Source organism: Aulostomus chinensis, chromosome 24, assembly GCF_037954235.1.
Source record: "Aulostomus chinensis isolate RoL2024-O1b breed Wild chromosome 24, RoL_Achi_v1.0, whole genome shotgun sequence".
Taxonomy (NCBI): Eukaryota; Metazoa; Chordata; class Actinopteri; order Syngnathiformes; family Aulostomidae; genus Aulostomus; species Aulostomus chinensis.
In genome coordinates this window covers 15,100,720-15,123,736 of record NC_141343.1, presented here as the reverse complement: position 1 = coordinate 15,123,736, position 23,017 = coordinate 15,100,720, and the positions used below count along the sequence as shown (strand labels likewise).

Here is a 23,017-nt window from a genome sequence, read left to right as displayed (position 1 = left end):
ACGACGGCGCAGATGAATTTGGCCCGTTAGCTAGCTAACTGCGAGCTGACCGGTGCTAGCCGTAGTTTAACACATGATTAAACAAGTGGAATAGACCTTAAGGTGTTTTATACTGTGAAAAGACAAAGAAAGAGCGGTTAATCGGTCAAGTAACATCGACCTTTTTTGTAGTTTCATATAGATATGCATATTTGTACGGGTATGTGTGACGAGGTGGCCGAGTGGTTAAGGCGATGGACTGCTAATCCATTGTGCTCTGCACGCGTGGGTTCGAATCCCATCCTCGTCGATTATTCCTTTTGCGTTGTGTACTCACATAATTAATGTACCGGACTAAAAACTACCCTAAAAACCAACTTAATGTACATAAACTATGGACCAATATTAGGTTGTTCATAGTTACTCCATATGGGGAACATCATGGACAGGTAGCCAGTCGGTCATGAGGCCTGTATATAAAAATGGTTTTCGCTCGTTAACACCTACAGGAAACTTTTACTCTCCCAACGATGTAACTTGCTTGTTGTTGGTCCATGGGAGGGAGCCATAGCAACCCACACAGGGACAACATGCGAACTCCAGACAGAGAGGCACCAGCTGGAAATGGGATTCAGAACCTGCAGGTGACAGTGCTACGCCGCAGCAGTCAGGAGTGAAAAATCAAGTCCGACTCCAACATCCGTCAGAACCCAGAGGTCATGATGTTTGACATCAGTCAGAAAATCAAGATCAAATAAGAAATCAGTCAGAACACGAAGATCAAAGTTAGACATCAAAGCCGCTATGCTGAGATCAATGAGAATTTGAAGTCAGAAGCCAAAAAAAAAAAACGTGCGAACAATCAATAACTGTTGTTTTTCCTTACTTAAACATGAATCAAATTTTGAGAAATCTGATCAATAACTACTTTACTGTGCAGTATCACTTCATTTCTTACATTTGTAGATTTTCCAATTGTCTCGTGTGAGTGGATACTTCATTTGTACTGTATTGGACCAATACTTCAGCTCAGTATTGTGTGTTTGAGTCAGCGACGGCGTGCATTCAGAATCTAACACATAACACAACAAAGCACATTTGTGACATTCTTTAATTCATGACCAATAACAAAAACATTTGAATCCTCGTTACATCAACAGCGAGGGCCTCGGCTCCGAGGAGGCTTTCCCACAGTTCATTTCTCCACTTCAGGCAACAAGAGATCAGAAATGTGAGTTTATTGTGTTTTCAGTGACAGGCCTTTATTGTTGAAGCGGCGGAGTGCGGTTCTGCTGAGCAGCCTCTGCCAGCACGGCTCAGGGTGGATTCACACAGCAAAAGAAGCTGCCTGGTTCTTTTTGACGAAGGGTGACAGTGGAAACTCAAAACTGCCTTTGTGGCCTCAGCAAGGACGACAACTTTGGACAACTTGAGTTTTGTGTAATTTCAAGTTGTCGGGGCAAAATCTGAAGTTTAAATAAGACAGTCGTCATCACGAAGGAAACAGTGCGACTGAGTTTACTGGACGACCGTGAACATGCGTCTGGCCAGTTTATTTTGCTCATTCATCTTTGCATGGAGGCAACCAAAGCTGACACGGGGAACACTTTCCTATAAATCAGTAAGACAGTAAAATAAATTGGTGTAAACAACATAGAAAATGTCAAAATCCGCCATCAACACGCCAACATAAAGCAACATAGTTACACAAACTCGCCTACGTTGACATGCTGTACCACTTTGTTCAAGCAAAGCTATCCTGTTCCATTTTTAAACCTAGATGTTATGACTCCAACTGTGTTTTCAATAGAGAAGAAATCATGGAGCCCCGTTGCTGTAACAAACTACGACACTAAAACACCAGCGGCGCTTTTGGCCCCGCCTCCTTCGCTGTCCCCAGAGGACGCTGCTGACTGGCCCTGTCCCTCGCCTTCGCCCTCGCCCACCAACCGGATGTTGTAGCGTTCCCTGTACTCTGTCAGTTCTCGTCCTTTGGCTTGCATCTGTGTGTTGAGGGACTCTATAATTTTGGAGATCTGTGGAGACACAACAGGAGATCATGTAGCAGAGGACACGGCTGCCGGTGCCAGAGGAAAACTGCCATTGTGCGACGATGGAGACGCGGTGTACATCGCTGGCTTTGACCCTAGACGCCGGTCAAATGGTGTCAAGGCTCAACCTCCGGTGTAACGATGACATGACAATCACCAAAGAAATAAAAATGTCAAACCAAAATGTGTGAGGCAGCTGGTTCTCATAATTAGTTTACCACTACAGCAAGTACTCCGACTGTAACGACCCTGCTACAGTCCTGTAACCATCCCACAACAACTGTCACTACCAAGTAACGACAATGTAACGGCCGTGTAGCAGAGAACTTCCAAGGCGCTTTCACACTGGCCACCGAGCCGCTAATTTGACCATCTTTTTTGGGGCTTGGTCCGATGAGTGCGGCAAATTGGGGGTCAGCTTTAACCTGTTAATATTCCTCTGAGGGTACACTTACTGCCCCCCGCCCCCCCCCCCCACTGCTGTGGGAATCCAAGCTGGTGGGCGGAGGTGTCGTTGATCACGCAAACACAACGCTCGCCGGTTCTCCCGCATCAAACACCTTCAAGAATGTCAACACAGCAGTGAACCGCTGTTTTGAAACTTAGACGGTGTCACGGGGCTGAACACTTTTCTGACGCATCATCACTTCAGCAAGATGAGCTCCTGGGGAGCCGCTGACATCACCGGCGAGAGGACCGTGGACAACCACCTCACAGGAACTGTGAGGGGTGGCTTGTTTTATGAAAAGGTCGCAGCGACCATTGTCGACGTGGCTATCGCTGGATGATGAAACGTCACCAGCAACTTGAGAAACCTACCAAAAAAGCACGTATATAAGTATGTCAGTATGATCTAGACAATGTCTTCCTGCCTCCGTCCCTCCCTCCCGCTCCACTGGTCGAGGCAGATGGCCCTCATCCAGGATGTGGTTCTAGATCGGCTCTGCTAGGAAAGACGTGTCACACTTCTTGTGGTCTGGCGCGACGCGAATAAAAATGGCGGGGAAAAACAAAGATGTTTTCTTGCGTTAGGCCACATCAGCCATCACAGCCTACAAGTAAACTCAGCTCCCACTTATGTGAGATCCTGATCCACAATGACCCAGTTCTGTCCAGCACCTGCTCTTTGTTGGATTCCAATGCCGGTAGAACTTCCTTCACCGTCCTCTCCACCAGCACGCCTCCAACCAGACGAAAGCATTTCCTGGAAGGATCCACATCCTTCAGGGTGTCGATTACTAAGCTGGACAGAAAAATGGAAACACATAAGACACACGGAGGAGGGACGCCGGCGCCCCCCGCTGGAGACGATGTGACGAGCTGCCGCGGAGCCACCAACCTGTGCTCATTGATGTCCATCTCTAACTCTGCCGCTTTGGAAGCCATACTGCGCTGTTCCTGCCGCATCCTCTGAAACGTTGCCACCAACTGACACACACACACACACACACACACAGATTTATTATCTCACTCATTAAGCGTCAGAGGCAGAAGTCTGACTTGATCTGTTACTGATTACACCTTTAAATTGATTGTTAAACCTGGCAAGTGCACAATAGGACTGTGTGATAGCCGACATTTCCCAAAGTCAAAATTGCCTGTGTTGAGACAAATGTGTGATATTAATGTCATGTCAGCATGATGACATTACAAAGGTTTAAATCCATTTACAAAATATGTGAATAAATCAATTAATCATGTATTTTCTACCTCAGATCTCCAAGTTGCTGTTGAAGTTTTAAAACTGATTCGAGAAGACAAACGCCAACATGCTGAAACGTGTTTTTACAAAGTTTTAGAAATCTTTTTTATGGTCAACAGGTTTACTTATTTCAAATTAATGATCTTCTAAGCTGTAAAATACCAAGAATATAGAAAAAAAAGAAACTTTAAACAGAGATTTTAGATGTCAAGTGTAAGATTTTTTCATATCGTAATGAAACTGTATGGGAGAAGTGCTGCAGTTCGGGAGCCAGGATGTCGACCACTGGCACTATTAAGTGTGAGATGTGATTAAACGTGAACCTCCACGCGGGAATATTCATGCGTCAATCACATCTTAAGGCTGTGAGGAAGCTGCGTCTTCTCAAATGAGGCTTGTAAATTCCCCTCCATGGTCGGGGTTCGGTGGTCTGGAGGGATAAAAATAGCATCCCGCACCGCCGCGGAGCGGCCGGCTTCTTGGAACTCCTGCTGCCTCAAGCGGAGCTGAAGAACCAGCTTAACCTCCCGGGAACCACTGAACATGTACGCGGGTGTAGAACCGTGACGGCTGCGGTCGGACGTCCCCGACGAGCCGCGGTGAGAAGGCACGAATGACGGCGATGAGGGGTGGTGGTGGAGCTAACGTTAGCATCGGCTAGCTGGGAGGCCGAGCCGCCTCTACCTTCACTTGACACGGCTGCAGAAGGGCCAGGGACTGCGGGGAGAAGAATGCGGGTCATGTTGGAGGTGTTGGTACCTGCTCGGCTGAAGGACCGGACTGTTTTCCTCCGGCGCCGCCGCTGGATTTGCTACCCGTGCTGCTACTGTTGGCTGCCATTTTGGAAGGGTGTTGCTGGGAAGGACCCGGCCGGAATGTGTAGGGCTGCCTCTTGTGATTGCCTGTGCGGAAAAGCAGTTCAGCACTAACTTGAACCCTGTTCTACGGAATAACCAGGGGTTGATACAGAATATTATACAATAATTAAACACCTGAAGAAGCTGACGTCTCACGTTAACTGATATTACCTTCTAACTGCCGGATTAAAAAATAAAAAAAACTTTAAGGAACAAGTAAGAGGAACAAGTGTCTTTAAGGAACAAGTGTTAAAATTCACCAAACCTGATTTGATTCACTTGCAGTTAGATGTTCAGGACAAAGTGCAACAAGATTCATGCGTCAACGCAAAAATGTGGAAGTGAAAGTATGTTAATTCTTCAACAGGATTCCACATTCATTTGTTGATTTTTTTGTATTAATAACATTTAAAACACACAGTTAGACAATATTTTATTTTTTGGATTTAGAGTCCAGGGTGCAAAGGAGGGTTATTTTTTAAGTTGAGAAACCACGAGTTCATCAAGGAAGCAGGATGAGCTCCAGCCCCCGGGGGTCTGTAATCCAGTAGGTGGCGAAAAAGCGCCGAACACGACGATGCCGACTGCCGCAAACCCACCACCAAGGAGCTGCAGCTCAGAGATGTTTTAACGGAGATGAAACGCCTCCGGTTCCTGACGTGACCCCCGAATGATCGAATTTGCCTGAAGAGAGAGAGAGACGTCAGTATCTGCCTCAGTTGACTCAAAACTTCACTAAAACATTCGGCTATAGTTTGAATTATCAAACTAGTATTTATATTGGAGGTTGATTCTTTTTAAACTTGGTCTTATCTTGGAATATCGACCGTGTGAGTCTGAAATAAAGCGTTCGATCATCACAACAGCAACTTGTCACTTTAAACAAAAGAAAGAATGTCTTCAGAAAGAAAGCACATTTATTTTATAAGTATTCATGACACGAGCTTGATTCACATTTGATTCGTTTACTGCCGGGTGTTGTTTGCTCGTTCGGACGGGTCTTTACTCCTCTGTTCTTAGGCGCTTATTAAACAAGTGACCCCACCAGACGCGGGCGCGTCGAACAGCTAGCATGCGAGGTTGCTATCTCCCCTGAAGAACATCTCCGACCGTAATCCTTGTACCGGAGCGGCCGTCAAGACGCAACAACTCGAGTTTATTTTTCATCAGGGCGAGTTGAGCGTGAACGTGACGGTCCGTTCCGGTGCTTTTCTTGGATTCATGTTGAAGGTCAGGTGCATTCTGGGAAGCTTTGCAAAGAGCGCCTTTTCTGCTCGGTTTTGGAGTGTCCAGCTACAAAACAGGTTCGTTCGGACTGGAACTGTTCAGTACGAGTGTTAAAGTCTAACTTTGCTATTAAAAGATTGCTGCCATTCACCCAACAACCAAAAACAGGATTGTTTTGGGAAAATGATACCTGGAAAGTTTCTGTTTGTTGAGCTCAGTGGTTTCCAGCGGCCTGTCGTCAAGTATGACGTCCTAAAGCTTTGCTAGTCAAGCTAACGGCAAATTAATGAGCCACCTCTGCTGCTTACGTCACCAGTACCAACAAAAACCTGTTTTCATGCAGGATGTCCACTTCACCCCATCCCGTAGCTGCGGTCTGTCAGCTGACGGCGACCCCAGACAAGCAGGTCAACTTCTCTGTTTGTAAAGAGCTGATCGAGAGAGCCAAGCAAGGAGGGGCCAGCATGGTGTTCCTGCCCGAGGGCTTCGACTACATCGGGTCCAGTCGAGAGGAGACCCTGGCTCTGTCCGAGAGCCTGGCGGGAGAGACGGTGTCCCTGTATGCTCAGACGGCCAGGTACACCAGCTCATTCACCCCGGGTTGGAAGCAGAGGGGCTGGTGACACGTGAAAGGCGCTACTCTGCTGTAGCCAGCTGGCGATTCTGGTTCATTTGGCATGAAAATGCAACTGAATTGTCGCAGCCTGCAGTTTCGAGTTCACCTGCTCACGGATATTCATCACACGTTTAGTGGACAACTCCACTCAAGTTCAAAATTAAGATTTCGTGGCCGGTACCTTGGAAGCCCGGCTAGCTCAGTCGGTAGAGCATGAGACTCTTAATCTCAGGGTCGTGGGTTCGAGCCCCACGTTGGGCGTAGATTTTGTTTGAGAGCTTCTTCAGCACGATTTAAGGACGATGGTCGTGCACATACATGTAGCAGTCGCGTCAGTGGTGCATCTTGAATCCATGGTTATTGTTTTAACCAATACATGTGTGGACAGACCATTGTGATAATCGGTCAATATGTTTCTTATTGAATCAATTAAAGATTTAAAGCTATTATGTCAATCCAACGGAACATTAAGGAGTCACATTTCGTAATCCTCGCACACCTGGTAGTAAACGCTCACATTCAAAAGCTAAAAAGTCGTCGTCCCTGGGTGGGCTCGAACCACCAACCTTTCGGTTAACAGCCGAACGCGCTAACCGATTGCGCCACAGAGACTCCTGAAGCAGTATGTTGAGGGGCGTGTCTTTAATCTTTCACCCAGCCGTGCCGCTGTTCAAGTTAAGATTTGTTACGATGAGTAACCGTTTAAAGACGTTTGAGGAAAGGATTCAAGCACGAACAAACCAAAATGCAAAGGTGCTACTGCTAATCCATCCTGGGCTACTGTACATGCTACATGGGTGTGAAAGGGGCTCATTTTGAGCTAATAACAGCTCAGCAAATCTTATTTTAGGTGGCCAATGTCCTACTCCTTCAAAGCTTGTGCCCGTGAAACTCCAGCGTACCTCCTCTACCTTCATAGATGGCACGAGCATCACGAGTGGCTTGGCCACAACAGATCTTCTGTCAACCTACCTTCACCTTTTCTGTTATATAGTTGTCGTTTTTTTTTTATTACAATTCCTGCAGGGCACAGCAATGTTTTTTTTTTTTAACAGCAATTTAAACATGTTGTCTTTCCAGAAACCTGGGTGTCTGGCTGTCTCTGGGAGGATTTCATGAGAGAGGACACAACTGGGAGACCGAGCAACGGATCTACAACAGTCACGTTATTATTGATGATAAAGGTACAGCAGCCTTTTCTCACTCTTCTCAACACAATTAGTATCTTTGTCATTAAATGCCAAGGTGAAGTGCCAGTGTTGTCTTTAATGTTCTTCACGCCAACAGGTGAGATCGTTTCGGTCTACAGGAAGTCCCATCTGTTTGACGTGGAACTGCCAGAAAAAGGGATCTTGCTAAAAGAAAGTTCCTTCACCATCCCGGGACCCTCCCTTATGTGTCCGGTCCAAACTCCCATTGGCAAGGTGTCCCTCTGTCGGATAATTCGAAATAATTCTTGGCATTACATCCAAAGCCTCTCCTTTGACAGCAAACTGCAACCGTTAGCTACGTATTAGCGACCGTTAGCCACTCCCGAGCAACCGTTAGCCACTTATTGGCAAACGTTAGCCACTTCCTAGCAACCGTTAGCCACTTATTGGCAAATATTTTTATGATGCATAATAAGTTTGCTCATTTCCAAGTGTAGAATTTACTGATATAATTTGTGTTATAGCAGAAACTATCTGAAGCGTGTGTTATTCACAAACATCATTTCGGAAATTTAGCTGTTCAGCCAAAAAAGGGAACCGGACGTTCAACAATGCTAAATTAATTAGGTAAATAAATAAGAGGTAAATCATTTTTACCTCTTTGTCCGATTGATTTTGACCTTCCTAGAACAGTAACATCATCTTGTTTTCATGTGGTTGTTGTCCTTGTCTGTAACGTTGTTCCATGTTGTTGTTGCCGCAGGTTGGTTTAGGCATCTGCTATGATTTAAGGTTCCCCGCGTTATCGCTGGCTCTGCAGCGAAGCGGGGCCGAGATACTGACGTACCCGTCAGCCTTCACCGTAGCCACTGGAGCCGCTCACTGGGAGGTGGGATGAGCAATGATGCATCCACATGAGTTCATGATTCCACCAAGATTCTGACTGGGTTGTACCTCACTCTCAGGTGTTACTCCGTGCACGGGCGATTGAGACCCAGTGCTTCGTCCTGGCAGCGGCGCAGGTCGGCCGACACCACGACAAGCGCTCATCATACGGCCACGCCCTGGCGGTGGACCCCTGGGGTGAGGTGATGGCTGACTGCGGAGGAGAGGTAGCGGACGTGGTGCTGGTGGAGATCGACTTAGAAAAAGCCAGCAGGACCAGGAGGAACATGCCGGTCCAACAACACCAGAGAGACACGAGTTTCTACCACTGTCTGGAAGGGTCGTGGAAATGTCCTGAAGACAAGAAGGACTGAACCTGCTAAGCTTTTCTCTGCTCTCTGACGTCTGACTATAGATGCTAGACATCTCTGTGTGTCAGAGTCGGCCTGTAACACAAACAGACCGGTGCGGTGAGTTTGAGGCTGTAAGATGACAGCACTGAGATGACAGAAACGATTCAGGAAAGCTTTGATGTTTTATGACTGAAAGTTGGCGAGGATGTGATCAGAGGATAGAGGGAAATTTTATCGTCAGCAGTCGAGATTAGAGCGGTTTTGTGATGTCACACAAGCCCTCAAACTCCAGTACATTTGGAAAAAAACTACTCCTCTCCAGCAGTGAATCCCGTCATCTCATTGAGGACTAAACCATCACAACAGTCTTGGCACCCAGAGCCTTTGGGTTTGCTGAGATTCTAAAATTCTGTTGTCGCGGTTATGTGACCACAAGCCAACCCCCCCCCCCCCCCCGGGTCTTATTATGAGGCTACAAGATGTTAACCTGTTCCCACAAATTACACCTTTTGCCGCAAAAATTGAGGAAGCAAATTGCCACACGGCCAGGAAGTAACAAACGTGATCTTTTGGCCTTAAATGAACCAAATTAAGGGAACAACTTCCATCTTCTTGCTTCAAATGAAGTAAACCGAGCATGCAGGTCACATCTTGTGGGGGAAAGTTTATTCATTGAGAGAGAGCGAGTTGTATTTTGTGACCTCAAAGTTAATAAATACAGAGGGATAAAAGGAATATTTCATGTCTTATTATTAATTATTCGAGGGAATGACATTTATCTTATGGCCCCAAAAAATAAACTGAGGGAACGTATTATAACTCGTGGCCATGAATCAACCAAATTGAGGGGTTTTTATCTTTTTACCTCAAAATAACTCCACTGGAGGAGCGATGAGATCTCATGGCAGCTAAAAGAATTGAGGGAACAAGTTCTACCTAGAGGGAACATTTTATATATAGTGTGGCCACAAAATAGATATTTTTCACTCCGCAGGTTTACTGGAGGGCACCATTACTCATCAGTTACTCTAAGCAGTTGGTAGACAGAAGTACTACTACCAATACTTCGTTGTTTTTTATTGTTTTAATGAAGGATAGGAGTCTCAGCTGCAGTGAGTGGATGAATGATTGATGCCCGCGTTCCTCTCTGCTGGAGCCGCGGCTGCTGCCTCCTCTGCCGGGATGGGAAACAGGAAGTGAACGTCACTGACACAGGAATGGGACTAGAAAAAAAAAAAGAAAAAGAAAAACACCATCATGATGTGGAGAATGTTAGATCCATTCGTTTAGGAAATAACAAGCGCTCTCGTCTCGTTTCAACACCCGGGAGAAAGATGAGCTGCTGTGTCCAGGCTGGAATCGAGGCTTCAGGAAGGTACTGTCGCTTATTTAGGGCGAGTATTGCGGAGCGGGATGTGCGTTGGAGTGAACCCACCGTCCAAAGCCATCTTCCATCCATCCAACCCTGCTCGCACCGCAGTCACATCTAGAGCTCTCAGGTCGTCTCACGTCCCTGCAGGTGCTAGTAACAGGTGCTAGTTAGCCTCCGAGCTAGCGGTGCAAGCTAGCCGCGGACAGATGCCTGAATTCGGGGGATGGAATTTCGCTACTGTCTGGGTGAATTTCGTGCTTATTCAGAGACTTTGGTGAACCGAGGCCCTCGATCCCTGTCACAGTTCATCTCAACGTGTAGGTTTCACGGTCATTTTCACCGTGTAGAGCAGTTTTACCGTGAACGTATCCACGGCTAAACTAGCTAAACTGCGCTGGCAGAGAAGCTCGGTGATTTCATGACAGCTTTGTCTCGGTGCATTTTATTCACCTTTTCTTTTTATAGCAGTTGCTGTATCAGCAAATAACAGGTTGTTCTATTTCTCGTCTCTCTTACTTTAGACACCTGTTAACAATATTTAATTAGCTAAGTGGGAATTTAGCATGAAGCTCGGTAACTGATAACCCGAGTGTCAGAGGTGTTGGACCAGATGTTGAGATCAAGCGATGCGTTTTTTTTCTTGGCCGATATTTATACCGATTTTTTAAAATGATATTTCTAAAGCTCGACTGGATAAAAAAAAGAGTGTGTTGGAAATTTACACACACACATTTAAACGTTAAAGAATAGAATTTATCTTATTTATTTTTCAAAAACAATTGGAAAAGCCTTCATTGTCGTCCTCCTCTTATCTGGTTGGTCCGGGTCGCAGGGGGCAGCAGCCTCAACAAGAAAGCCCAGACTGTCCTCTCCCCAGCCACTGCCACCAGCTCTTCCGGGGGAATCTCGAGGCGTTCCCAGGCCAGCCGAGAGATATAATCCCTCCAGTGTGTCCTGGGTCGGCCCCGAGGCCTCCACCTGGTCGGACATGTCTGGCATCCACGTTTAGGTGACGTCCTCACCAGATGCCTGAACCACCTCAACCGACTCCTCTCACATGGAGGAGCAGCAGATCTATTCTGAGTCCCTCCTGAGTGACTGAGCTTCTCACCCTGTCTCTCAGGGAGAGCCCAGGCTCCCTGTGGAGGAAACTCATTTCGGCCGCTTGTATTCAGGATCTTGTTCTTTCAGTCATTACCCAGAGCTCATGACCACAGGTGAGGGTTGGAAGGTAGATTGACAGGTAAATCGAGAGCCTCGCCCTTTGGCAAAGCTCCCTCTTTACTACAACAGACTGGTTTAGTACCCACATCACTGCGGATGCTGCCCCAATCCGCCTGTCAGTCTCCTGCTCCATCCTTCCCTCACTCGTGAACAAGACCCTGAGATACTTAAACTCGTCCACCTGAGGCAGGACCTCCCTCCGACCCATAGTGAGCAGGCCACCCCTTTCTGGCTGAGGACCATGACCTCAGACTTTGAGTTGCTCATCCCTGCTGCTTCACACTCAGCTGGGCTGCGAACTGGAGGTCGTGGGTTGATGGAGCTAAGAGAACTATGTCGTCGATACCAGTACAGTACATTTAAAAATGAGCGATACCTGGTACTGATAATTGTGCCAATTACTGTACACCCCTGCTTATTATTAGTAATCATCGTGGCTGATAATTGATATTTTGAGCTGATACACTTCGACTGTGCGCATGAAAATGTAATGGTCACTATGTAGAATAAGAGCTGCTGAAGTGTATGAGAACAACTAAAAGCAAAAGGGAAAGGAGCCCCCCAGCAGCTTTTTGTTTCAGCAGAAATATTTTTATATTATAATGAATGTGAGCTAATACTTTCATAAATAGATAAACACACTATCCTGTCATCAGGAATTGTTTCTTGCCTGTAAGACTAAATCGAGGGCTAAAAATCTTTGAATATGGAAGAACAAATTTGTGCCCAAAATGGCCAAATTCAAAAGGAGGACAGACTTTGTGGATGGTGGACCCGCAGCGTCCTGGGTTCAGATCCAGTCCTGTCCCTTATCAATGTGCCGCCTCATACTTTTTCTAGTTTCCCCCTCGACTTTGTTGATACAAACAAAACCAACCCAAACAAGAAAAAGGCCTTTTGAATGTTGTCATCCCTGTTGTGTCTCTATATCATTTGGATTTAAAGAGAAATGACAGCCAACCCTTTGCCTTTTTGCAGAATTCACATTGGAAAATGGAAGTTAATATAGAAAAAAACACTCTATAGCGGTATGACTTACAAACATGGCGAATGTTCTTCTGCTATTGTTGACTAATGTGGATCAGTCAGATGGCTGGAGGCGGAGTTCTATGACCTTGTGGGTGTGGTCTGGTCATGAGTGACAGTCCATGCCAGAGACTTGTGATTGAATGAGTCAAGAGTTCAAATTAACTTTGGAACCTGATGGTTTTGGATGATAGGCTGAGAGTGGCGAGGCCTTTAAGAATGAGGGTCAACCATCAAAGCCGGGGGGGGGACTGACGGATTCTCTGGGACCAGGAGCAGGAGAACCACACGTGTCAGCCCTCATCAGGTATGAACTGATTCTGCTGCTACCATGAAGGAGGTCTGCTAGTTGGGCTCGATCAACTCAACTGTGCCTCCATAAACCCACCAAAGTCCTTGTCCAACATGTAGAGGCTGAGGTCTGGACTCTGTGGAGGAGGGTCATGGTTCCCATGGACATGCCGTAGAAGGACAGAACTCCTGAGCGGTGGTCCAGCTAGACTCCCACTCTGGTGGACCGAGGACCTGAAGACATCAGATGAGACGCTGTCGTCTATTAGTTCATAACTTTGATTGTCACAATTTAAAGCCCAAGATTGTTGGTTGTTTCCAAATGCACATTCACTTCCTGCTCTGCTGACGTTCTTGTATGCGACTGCTACAGCAGCTCCTCCTCCTCCTCTCACCTCCACCTCCCAGTAACACCGTCCAGTCAGAGCCTCCCTACTCAGCACCTGAGGACACCTGAATCTGTCTGGGTGACCAGAATGAGGCTGATCTCCTTTCATGAATGTTGCTTTTCTGTTCCCCTCAGATAACAACAGCCGTGTGTGTGCTGTGTTTGGGTCCAGTGTGATTTTGCGTGAATATTTTAAGAACTCAGCTCTGGTCCTGGGTTCTGGTCCTGGGTTCTGGTTCTGGCAGTAAAACCTCCACTTGGGTCACCATCAGTGAGATCTTTGTTCCCGTCTCTCTCAGAACGTCCTGTAGTTTGGTGTCTGTCACAGCTGCTGTCACACCCTCAAAGTAGCTCAGAGGACGGACACTGATGCTGGACGTGTCTCCAGGTCCTCTGGGTTGGGACAGTGAGGGGAAACGCTGGAGAAACTGGATGTGATGGTCAGTGAGGTTCAGCTGCTGCAGCTCAGCGTCTCTCCTCTTCAGCTCCCTGATCTCCTGCTCCGGCTTCTCCTGAAGCTCTCTGACTCACTTCAGTTTCCTGCTTCGATCTGATCTGCTGCTTCACATCACAGCTTCTGTTCTCCATCAGACGGATCATCTCAGAGAAGACCCTCTCACTGTGCTCCACTGCTTTAACAGCAGAGACGCTGATGTTCTTCTCCTCCTGCTGAAGAACCTCCACGTCCTTCTCTTTGTCCAGGATTCTCTGCTGGATCCTTCGTCCACTCTCCTCCAGATCTTTCTGTCTCTCAGTTCTTTCTGCAGCAGCTGAGACGACGTCGTGGCCTCGATGTTCATCCACTGAGCAGAGAGAACAGATGCACTGTTGATCGGTACGACGGAACATCTTCATCACCTCCTCATGACAGGAGCAGAGGTTCTCCTGCAGCCTCTTGGAGGGGTCCACCAGCTTGTGTCTTTGAAAAGGGGGGATTCCAGATGAGGCTGCAGGTGTTCCTGGCAGAAAGAGACCAGACAAACCAGACAGGACTTGAAGGCTTTCAGTTTCCTCCCAGTGCAGAAATCACAGGCCAGGTCTTCAGGTCCAGCGGAGCAGGGACCAGCAGGAGCAGCAGCCTGGAGTCCAGTCTTCTTCAGCTCCTCCACTAAAGCTGCTAACATGGTGTTTTTCTCCAGGCCAGGCCTCGGTATGAAGGTCTTCCACCCTGTCCTCCATCCCAGTAGGCTTTAATACAGCTCATGCAGTCGCTGTGTCCACAGGGAATCGTGACGGGATCCTCCAGTAGATCCAGACACATGGAACAGGACTGTATGAGGTTCCTGTTCGCAGAGGTCAAACTGGTTTGATCATTGTCCTCAAAGTAGGCTGACACTCCACCCATTTTTAAAGTGTTTATCTGAAGCAGATGGAACAAGGAAGTACCTGCAGTTGTGAATTTTAAGGATTCAGGAATTCTAATGACTCACACCTTCAAATAAATGTCGCTGTACTGACTGCAAGTGTAAAGGATCTCGAACAACCGGCGTCTGACATCAGCCTGTACCTATGCTACAGAAACTGGGTGCATGCCCTGACACACAGGCCCATTCGAGAATCCACCACAAACGCTTGTTCAAATTAGGAAATCTGCCTTGGATTCAACAAATCTTAGATTTGTGTTCTATGCACGTTTTCCTCCCCTGACTGAAAATGTGTGTAGTTTTTGAACACAATCCACCAGTGGTGCAGCGTGACTGTCAATCCAGTCAGTACGTTGTGATTGTCAGCTCCTAATTGGACGGAGATGTGGTGGTGTCAGGTGGACGTTTTGCTCACACTGATCCGTATATCGACCGTCCCCTCCCTTTGAAGGATGAACGTCAACTTATCGGTCGTCTCTGTGGGGGAGGTGTGAGCCTGGCCGTACGATGAAGGGCCAAATGCTGAGTCACATCACAGCAACTGTTGCCCAGGCAACGCCTCCATAGTGACCACCCAGAGGAAGATAAGGCTGCTCGCTGATCAATTCAGTGTGTCCCACGAGGCTCTACGTGATTGGACCTCAGTGGACCCAGCCAGTCCAATATTAATCTTCACATTTTAACTTCACACTTTCAATTTCTGTTGACAGCCCCAGTAGGAAGTAGAGATGCATGATGGTATTGGCTCGATATCAGCAGGTATTGCTCATTTATTCATATCAGCATTGGTTGGCTAAGCAAATCTGGGCTGATATAAAACAAACACCTCAGGATTTCTGGGGGTTTTCAGATCTTTTGGGCAAAAAAAAGACAAACAGCTTTCAATGTGCTTTTCAGTGATATTCATTGGTAAGAAAAGCAAACTGAAGCAGTCCAGTAGCCCACCTCACTGCACCTAAGAGATCCAGTGTCCTTTATTCCAAGTTGGAAGTGGAGAGGCAAGATTCTCTGAAAAATGGCTAATTGCAGTTTTTTTTTAAGGGATATTGCGATTGTAGTATGATTTGCGAAAGTAGAGGGAATGTTACCTTTTACGTCATCAGTCTTATTTTCATAGAAGACCTGTTCAGACGTTCATGGTGTGATTTTAGTGCAGATCTGTATCAAACGTATGTTTTCTTAAGGCCGTAGAATAGGATGTGTTGGCAGTAATTTAAAGTAGTACTCTGACACAAGTAGCCAACAAATATTGTGCTTTCCTGCAGTTTTGAGTGATTGGACAGCCCTACAGTACAGCTAGAAAAGGTGTTTACAGCCTTAGTGGGAAATGCAAATGAAGGGTGCAGGTTTGTTTTTTGTTTTTTTGCAAAAATCAGGATTTTTTTTTTTTTTTTTTTTTGCTGCAGTGTAACTAAAGGTCAATGGGAGACAAAAGTCACGTGACCTTGCTGAGACACTATCTCCCTCAGTGCTGACTCTGCAAACGAGCTGAAATGAATTTCCTGGCCATACCGATTGGATATGGCTCAAAGGGAAGTCCTGGCTCCCAGTGAGTCGGTGTTGTTGTTGGCTTGAGCAATGTTTCCTTTTCCTCTTTGCCTCATATTCGAGTTTGCGCCAGTGAGGATTAGCATCTTCACTCTCACCGTTGGCATTCGCAGGAGGCTTTTCATTCAGACCACGCTGTCGTATCCTTGTCATAACAATGTGTCGAAATGTTGGTTAAAGGTGGGGGTCTTGGAGTGCAATGGCCTGGATCTGAACTGAAGGCCACAGTGGCACTATTAAATACTACTTCCACCAGAGAGCTCTGACTTTTTTCAGTTTCCTGACACGTTTGTCCCACATTTGGGATAGGCTTTCAGGGCCCCCCCACGACCCTTCACAGGATGAGCAGTAGAAAATGGATGGAATGGATGGACGGAGCAAAAATGTGGTTGCCAGCTGCACAAGGCCAAAGTCATCAACAAACATGCCCCCTTATGGCTTGTTGCAATCAGAATTACTTCCGGTCCACCTTGACTTCAAACACTAAACTAAAGAAGTTGGCGAGCAGCATCTCTGTTGAGTGTCAGACTTAAATTCAAAGACTATTAAAGAAGCAACTCCTAAGGCATCAAGTTTTTTTCATCCTCTGTCAAGAATTGTGTTGTTTTTGGGGTTGTTTTATCCACCATGACGTTACTCCCTTTGACTGTGCCCTGTTTCCCTTTGGGGTTACAAACCCAAGCTGTACCTCATGATAATGCACAGAATGCCAGGCCGATGTGGGACCTAAATAAATGTTAAAGTTTAATGATGCCCAACTTATCTAGGTATGTTAGTCTGACTCTAAAATGTATAATGTTTGAAAAGTCCAGTTTTACTGAGATACTTAAAACCCTTGTGCCAGTGCAAGAATGAGTCAGTCTTTTTTAACCAACTAGAAAATAGGTGAATGAAGTAAATTGACACATAAGACATGACTGGAGACTTTTGAAATCAGTTTCCGAACCGGTACATAATTTCCCCTTTATTCAGTGAATTAATGACTGAAGTCATGAATGACTTGTCAACTTTTTAGGGGAATCTACTTCCTTAATCAGTCGAGAGGACTACTGCTGTATTTTTTTCACTCTGTTTTCACTCTGCCTTTTAAAGTCACTGTGCAAAGTCCCGAATAGCATGAAGGAAAAATCAAGATCAAGTGGGAAATCCAATCCATGTGGGTCAAACATGGCAGAGGCTTAAAACTTTTAGGAGCTTCTCACAATCAGGAATATGGAGTTGGCTGACAGACTGTGAAGGATTAGTGGAGATCTCCTCATTTTCTTGATTACTTTGTGACTCATCATGGCTCTGGGCTGATATTCCCATAAATATCTTCAAGTCATCTGTAATATCCGAGAGTAATTGGGCTGCCATTGCACTCGGCCTGCTGGGGATCATTCTGGGTCAGGCTTGTTGTTGCCTGCGTCACATGGTTAATGATTCTGGTGTGGTTTCTAGCTTCTCCACTAGGGAGCAGGGTTTGACTGAGGATGAGGAGCTGTGTTCTGATGCTGCCTTGCACTCTCGGGCCCAGCTGTATTTATATCGTAATCATCCTCTCATTATAGGGAGGACATCTGGGTCAGTTAAATCCCTCCATTTATAAATGTACCAAATACTTTTGTCCTGTGAATCTTCACCAACAAATATCTGCAATATTTTTATTATCTGAAGGGGGGAAAAAGCCTTTTTTCTAGATGTAGTTATGGCTCGTCTTTTAAAAATATTTCAGAAAGTATGCAGTTCTTTCCAGTCAAATACCATGTCCAAAGATCCAGCCATTTTATTGCCTAATTCAATATCCTCTCAGTTAGCAAAAGCTAAAATCCCCCAGTCAGACCAGTCTTTAGTATTTGTTTTGGAAAGGCTTTGTGTTTACATTATTCAAAGTTGATCTGCAGCTGAATTCAAAAAGGATCTTGGTGCTAAAAGTTCCTGGCAAAACGTGATCTCTTTAGCAAATTGAACTGAAGTGCTGAGAGACATGTATAGGAAGGACCTGGGAGAATTAACTAAGAAAAATGAGGCTCTGCTATCACACTGGTGCTACGCTTTGAAATTTTGATTTCACCAGCAGCACAAAATGCAGGTGGATTAGGGTTTACATGGAGATTTTGGTGACTGTTAAATGCTAAAGGAGCTTGCAGTTGTTCAGCGTTGGACATAACATCTAATATGTGTGCCCAACGGAGGCCATTTTGATAAAGGGTTCGACAAATAATAAAATAATAAGTATTTGGAATTAATTCATACATTTCAAGCATCCATTTCTTTCGAGCACGCAAAGGAGTTTCAGCTGGCACATGCATCATCCACTTGTCTTGCTTTGGTTTTAGTTGTTTGTGCTCAACCTGGTCGTTCGACAGCGAGCTTTGTCAATCACGTCTTCTGTGTTCTGCTGTTGAACTGATGACAAAGTTGATTTTTGCTGGTCTCTAAATTATGTATACAACTGGCTGGCTGTCTGCCTTCTCGGTTTACCTGCTTGTGAGTGTGCATGCCCGTCTACCCACATTGCCCATCGGTACACCCAGCAGACTTCTCTTAGGCTCTTACCAAGGTTGCCACCAGAAAAGCGGTTGGGCCCAGAATATCAAAATGAGTTGCTGGTCAACCTTAAAGTTCAGAGCCTAGTGCCAAGTGAGCCTGGGTCAAATTGTCTCTGACTTCAGTGCTTATCCCCTCAGTTTGATCTTGGGAAGTTTTAGGAACTACTCCCCACCAGATAGTCTGAACTTTGAGGTTGCTATATGGCAGAAACTTGGACCTTCAGAAATGCTTGTGGATGAAACTGTACAACTTGGTCAAGGAGCTACTTTACTGAAAGAAGTTTGATACAGAGAATGGGCCGCACTATGAAGAAATGTAGCTAGTAGCACCGCCCGGCTACATTCACTGATATAATAGTCTTGCATACTTGTCCCTCGATGGTGCTGAACCAACACACGAGCAACATCTTGCCCGACCTGCTATTATTGTGCTACAGCAGGAAAAACCCACCCTGGCGTATTTGTATGTTTGTTTGCAATTCTAAGTCCAGGATACAGTGAAGTGCCCTTGCAAACTCATTTTGGGGACAAACAACGGTCTATTCAGTAAACCTGTCCCTCAGTAAACATTCCGGCAGGCCTTCTTTCGTTTATGATCCAAAGCTTTGTTAAAAGTGCCATTTTCACTGTGTGCACTGCTACTCTGTCACTTTGCAAGGGGGACTTTGAAAGCTGCCGCATGCAAAAAGCAAAATGCCCACTTAGATAATTGCCCCATGGCAGGCTTATTTGTGCAGCACTGTTCAGGTAATTTCAACTACAGCCATAGTACTTCTCATTCACTGACATTACACACACAATCAGCACTGAGTTAATGTTATTCCTTAAAGGAGTTTTCTACTTGGATAACACATTTTTAGTTTCAAAATCGTCCTATAGGTACATCAGAAGTCAACACAGGCCTGATCAGCGGGCTGGCGGGTTTGCAGCATACTGGCGGAAACCCTGCTCAATAATCAAGCATCCTCACAACACTTTATGTATATCTCCACCACTCCCTCCCTTCCTTCCCCTTCATCCAGGGCACCGGCGCTTTGCTAAATGGAGTCGGAGCAGCTGTACCACAGAGGGTACTGTAGGAACAGCTACAACAGCATCGCCAGCGCCAGCAGTGACGAGGAGCTGCTTGATGGAGCCGGCGTCATCATGGACTTTCACACCACTGAGGATGACAACCTGCTGGATGGGGATGCTTCCTCCCCAGGTAGGGCGTACAGGATTCCCTCCAATACTGTTCCACAGCTTGATTGACCCTACATGTGGACCCCCTAGAGCTTCCTTTCCAAGACTTGATGAGCCCTCACCCTCCAAACCAGTAGGACCAGTGCTTGAGCTTCCCATCGTCCCACCGTGCTTTCTGTTGCATCATCTTCAAGTCCCAATGCGCCAGAAAAAAAGCAGTCAAATATCTGCTCTGGTTATCAAGACGCAGACAATATCTGCTCATGTGTCCTGCTGTCCTGTGACTCAGTCACTCTTCCAACAAACCCCCTCCTCATCCTCATGCATATCCATCAGCCGCTCTACATGCCATCTCGTCACACCCAAGATACTTGGCACTAGCAGAATCCAATTCTGACCTCAAGACCCTCGTGCACGATTAGAAATCTATAGAAGCTCCTCAAGATGTCCCCAGTCCTGCATTCATTGTTTGTGTATTTCTTGATATATTTTCCCACAAATGTATTTCTTGATGGGGTGCGTGTACTAACTTGGAGCTTTCTGGACATCCCCTTGTGTTGTCTTCCAACACGGGGGGGGGGGGGGGGGGGGGGTTTCCATTCCCTCTGGTGCTGCATCTGGTTGGGTATTCGTATCGTATTGTATCTGTATACAATTGGCCATGTTTGCTGGTGGAAAGCAGGGTTATGTGTTTCTGTTGCTGCACTACCACCTCCTCTAATTGGTCAGGGCGCCTGTTCAGGCTTTGTGTTTTCAAGGTTTTTTCATAGTAGTCATTTACCTCTCCTATTTGACCTTTGTACAATCTCCCTAATCTACTACTGCCTTAAGTCTTGATTTGCCATGGTCCTTCCCAGGAACCTGTTTGGTTGCCCATCATTGTGAACTAGTATTTCAAGAACTATCTCTGAATGAATGTTGTTCCTTGAAGCTGCCCGTCTCTGACTCTCCTGCTATTTTTACATGATGTGAGGGGTGGGTTCATAGAAAAGCTTGTAATATAAAGCCCTCCTCTGGGCTTCGACTACAGTGTGAACACTCTTTGCCCCATGGAGTTTGTCTGCCTTACAAGAGAGAAGTGCTTTAGGTTTTACACTAAGTCAGAGCTGCTCCATTTGTATTTAACTCACCGGATGATAGAGGCCTGAGAGATTTTATCTGGATGGTGCAGGCGGGCTGATTTCCTGACCTGATTGGTGCTTGACATGAGCGAAAGAAACTATGGCTGTCATCATTCTGTTTTTGTTTAGCAGCAGGAACCCTGCTTAAAGGTAAGAGGCCATGAGGGTATTTGGGAAGTTTGTAGTCCTAAAACCAGGAAATAAGTAAGCATTGTTGAACATGTTGCTCCATTATCTTAAAGTCAGTGGTTAAATGTTGGAAACAAGGCTAGCTCCGATGCTTTGTATAATTAAAAACAATGAACGCTAGCAAGTACTACCGAGGTGTTGTGGACATCAAATCATACTGAAACAGAAGCTAAGATGTGGTGTAGCTGAAGTTTGTGTATGATTGCATTTACACCCCTAAACTGCAATAACCCAGAATCCATCATAAAAACTCATTGGCTTTCGGTTTAGGGAATCCATAGCAATGCTAACTTCCTGGTCAGCCTACAAAACTACATCCTCCCTGCAGCACTTATATCGCTAACACACACACACACACACACAAACTAAAGAGTATGTGAAGTGTGAGGGTTCTGTGGTTTAGGCTTGAGAACGCATGATCACACCACGTTTACAAAACACCTTCTGTCTTGAAACCCTATCATCTTTATGAGTAACTGGGCATCTATAGCTAGAAATATGGTAAAGTCTCCCCAGAAATTCCTGCCTTATGAGTGTGTGTTTTGGATTAAGGGGCAGATGCTGTCTGCATGGTATCTCACATGTGGAGTGAACAAGCAGGGGCGTTCATGGCTTCTTCTTCTTTTTTTTTGCTGGTTCTTTCTCCTGTTTTCTACGTGATTTCTGTTTTGCTTTGTCGTACTGTAGCAAAGGCAGCAGAAGGGTTAGAGTCACTCAGTAGCTCACCCTTTTGTCATTTTATGGTGAACCATGAATAGTTCAAACAATTCTGACCTGGATTTTCAAAATACTGTTACGCAAAATGGTTATCAGGAACAAGGAGTAGAGGCTTTACTTCCTGTCTGTAAAGCCCACCGGTTAAAAAAACAACAAAAAACTCAGCTCAAACTCAGGTTTCAGTCACCATTCAATCCCAAGTCAAGTGACCCTGCTTTTATTACAAGTACCAGAGATTTTATATGAACCCAAGGTGCTACATCCCTGTGGTCTTTGGACAACGTTTTCATTCTGGTGCAGTAATTGCATTCGTCATGTTGAAGGTTACCCACCTGGAAAAACCCCACACAAAAAAAAAAAAAAACCACAGAAAGGCACCAGAGTCAGAGAGTCAGCTTTTATTAGCAGGGTTACCCAGGTCAGAAGTATGCAGTGAGAAAGGGGTCCGACTGTGTGTAAGAACAAATTTGTGCCTAAGAACAGTCCATGAATGAGGCCCACGAACTAATACCATCAGGCCTGATTGTTATCTTTTTTCGTACTTAACTATTCAAACTTCCTCTGTACTTTAAACACCACACAAGACACTCACCCACACACACACACACACATGCACTTGCACACACATACACACCCACGTGACTAGGCATCACGGTCGGCCCCATACAGGCAGGGCTCCCTGATCTCCCCTAGCAACCGAGCCGGCTGAGTTAGCTGGCCTTGTGTGATCGTCTTTCCTTGTGTGCGGTGATGATGATGTCATCAGCCTTTAGCAGTCAGCTGCTGCAGTGGAGAGAGAAATGGGAGGGGCTGGGAGGGAGGACTGAGCTCCCCCACACACACATACACACACATACACGCATGCTCTGTCACTTACACAGTCCTGCTTGTGTTTCTCCGGTAAACATGGCAGCAGCGAGCGACACACACACAGTGCGTAGTGAAGCCTAGCTTAGCTTAGCCTAGCCTCCCTGGCTGCCGTCTCATCTGTCAACATGGAGGAGGAGGACGCTGTGGCCGACCCCTATTTGCCTTACGACGGGGGAGGGGACACCATCCCCCTGCAGGAGATCCCTAAAAGAGGTATAGCCCGGCCCATCTTCCTTCTCCCCCTTTCCTTCCTTCAGATTGCTTCCTTTCCTCACGCTGCTCCACTGAAAGAGGCCTCCATCGTACAGTGAGTGCATATGGCAGCCAGACGGCGTTTAGCTGTTGGCGAGGCGTGGAGGTGTCGGTAGGGGAG

General features: G+C 46.1%; 3 protein-coding genes, 3 non-coding genes and 1 pseudogene across 12 annotated transcripts in view; 4 read left to right on the top strand and 3 right to left on the bottom strand.

Moving 5' to 3' along the window:
• The first annotated feature begins 207 nt into the window (after nucleotides 1–207).
• trnas-gcu (transfer RNA serine (anticodon GCU)) lies at nucleotides 208–289 on the top strand. Its single transcript has one exon. It is a non-coding gene; the product is annotated as a tRNA-Ser (tRNA).
• Nucleotides 290–1,072: 783 nt separating this feature from the next.
• pfdn2 (prefoldin subunit 2) lies at nucleotides 1,073–5,204 on the bottom strand. The gene is made up of 5 exons (XM_086197675.1): nucleotides 5,189–5,204; nucleotides 4,492–4,634; nucleotides 3,370–3,458; nucleotides 3,150–3,273; nucleotides 1,073–2,015 (listed from the first exon to the last, which is right to left on the bottom strand). The coding sequence occupies exons 2-5, from the start codon at nucleotides 4,570–4,572 to the stop codon at nucleotides 1,824–1,826; spliced, it is 486 nt and encodes a 161-aa protein (XP_086053801.1). The 5' UTR covers nucleotides 4,573–4,634; nucleotides 5,189–5,204; the 3' UTR covers nucleotides 1,073–1,823.
• Nucleotides 5,205–5,671: 467 nt separating this feature from the next.
• nit1 (nitrilase 1) lies at nucleotides 5,672–9,569 on the top strand. 2 transcript variants are annotated; one of them, XM_086197673.1, is made up of 6 exons: nucleotides 5,672–5,893; nucleotides 6,160–6,393; nucleotides 7,513–7,616; nucleotides 7,720–7,856; nucleotides 8,347–8,472; nucleotides 8,549–9,569. In XM_086197673.1, the coding sequence occupies exons 1-6, from the start codon at nucleotides 5,811–5,813 to the stop codon at nucleotides 8,840–8,842; spliced, it is 978 nt and encodes a 325-aa protein (XP_086053799.1). In that variant the 5' UTR covers nucleotides 5,672–5,810; the 3' UTR covers nucleotides 8,843–9,569. The 2 variants fall into 2 exon arrangements, with proteins under 2 accessions (XP_086053799.1, XP_086053800.1); XM_086197674.1 differs by lacking the exons at nucleotides 5,672–5,893; nucleotides 6,160–6,393 and adding an exon at nucleotides 7,233–7,417.
• On the top strand, nucleotides 6,621–6,693 carry trnak-cuu (transfer RNA lysine (anticodon CUU)). Its single transcript has one exon. It is a non-coding gene; the product is annotated as a tRNA-Lys (tRNA).
• Nucleotides 6,971–7,044, bottom strand: trnan-guu (transfer RNA asparagine (anticodon GUU)). The gene has a single exon. It is a non-coding gene; the product is annotated as a tRNA-Asn (tRNA).
• Nucleotides 9,570–9,931: 362 nt separating the features above from the next.
• Nucleotides 9,932–23,017, top strand: part of clcn3 (Cl-/H+ antiporter 3) — a 33,075-nt gene continuing 19,989 nt past the window's right edge. For 2 of the 6 annotated variants that reach the window (XM_086198011.1, XM_086198013.1), the window contains exons 1-2: nucleotides 9,932–10,196; nucleotides 19,588–19,769. In XM_086198011.1, the coding sequence (XP_086054137.1) occupies nucleotides 19,607–19,769 (163 nt within the window). In that variant the 5' untranslated portion in view covers nucleotides 9,932–10,196; nucleotides 19,588–19,606. Of the gene's footprint in view, nucleotides 10,197–19,587; nucleotides 19,770–22,622; nucleotides 22,858–23,017 lie in introns of those variants that run through there. The other 4 variants (XM_086198017.1, XM_086198012.1, XM_086198014.1 and 1 more) reach the window with 3 other exon arrangements.
• LOC147238846 (tripartite motif-containing protein 29-like) lies at nucleotides 13,323–14,467 on the bottom strand (annotated as a pseudogene).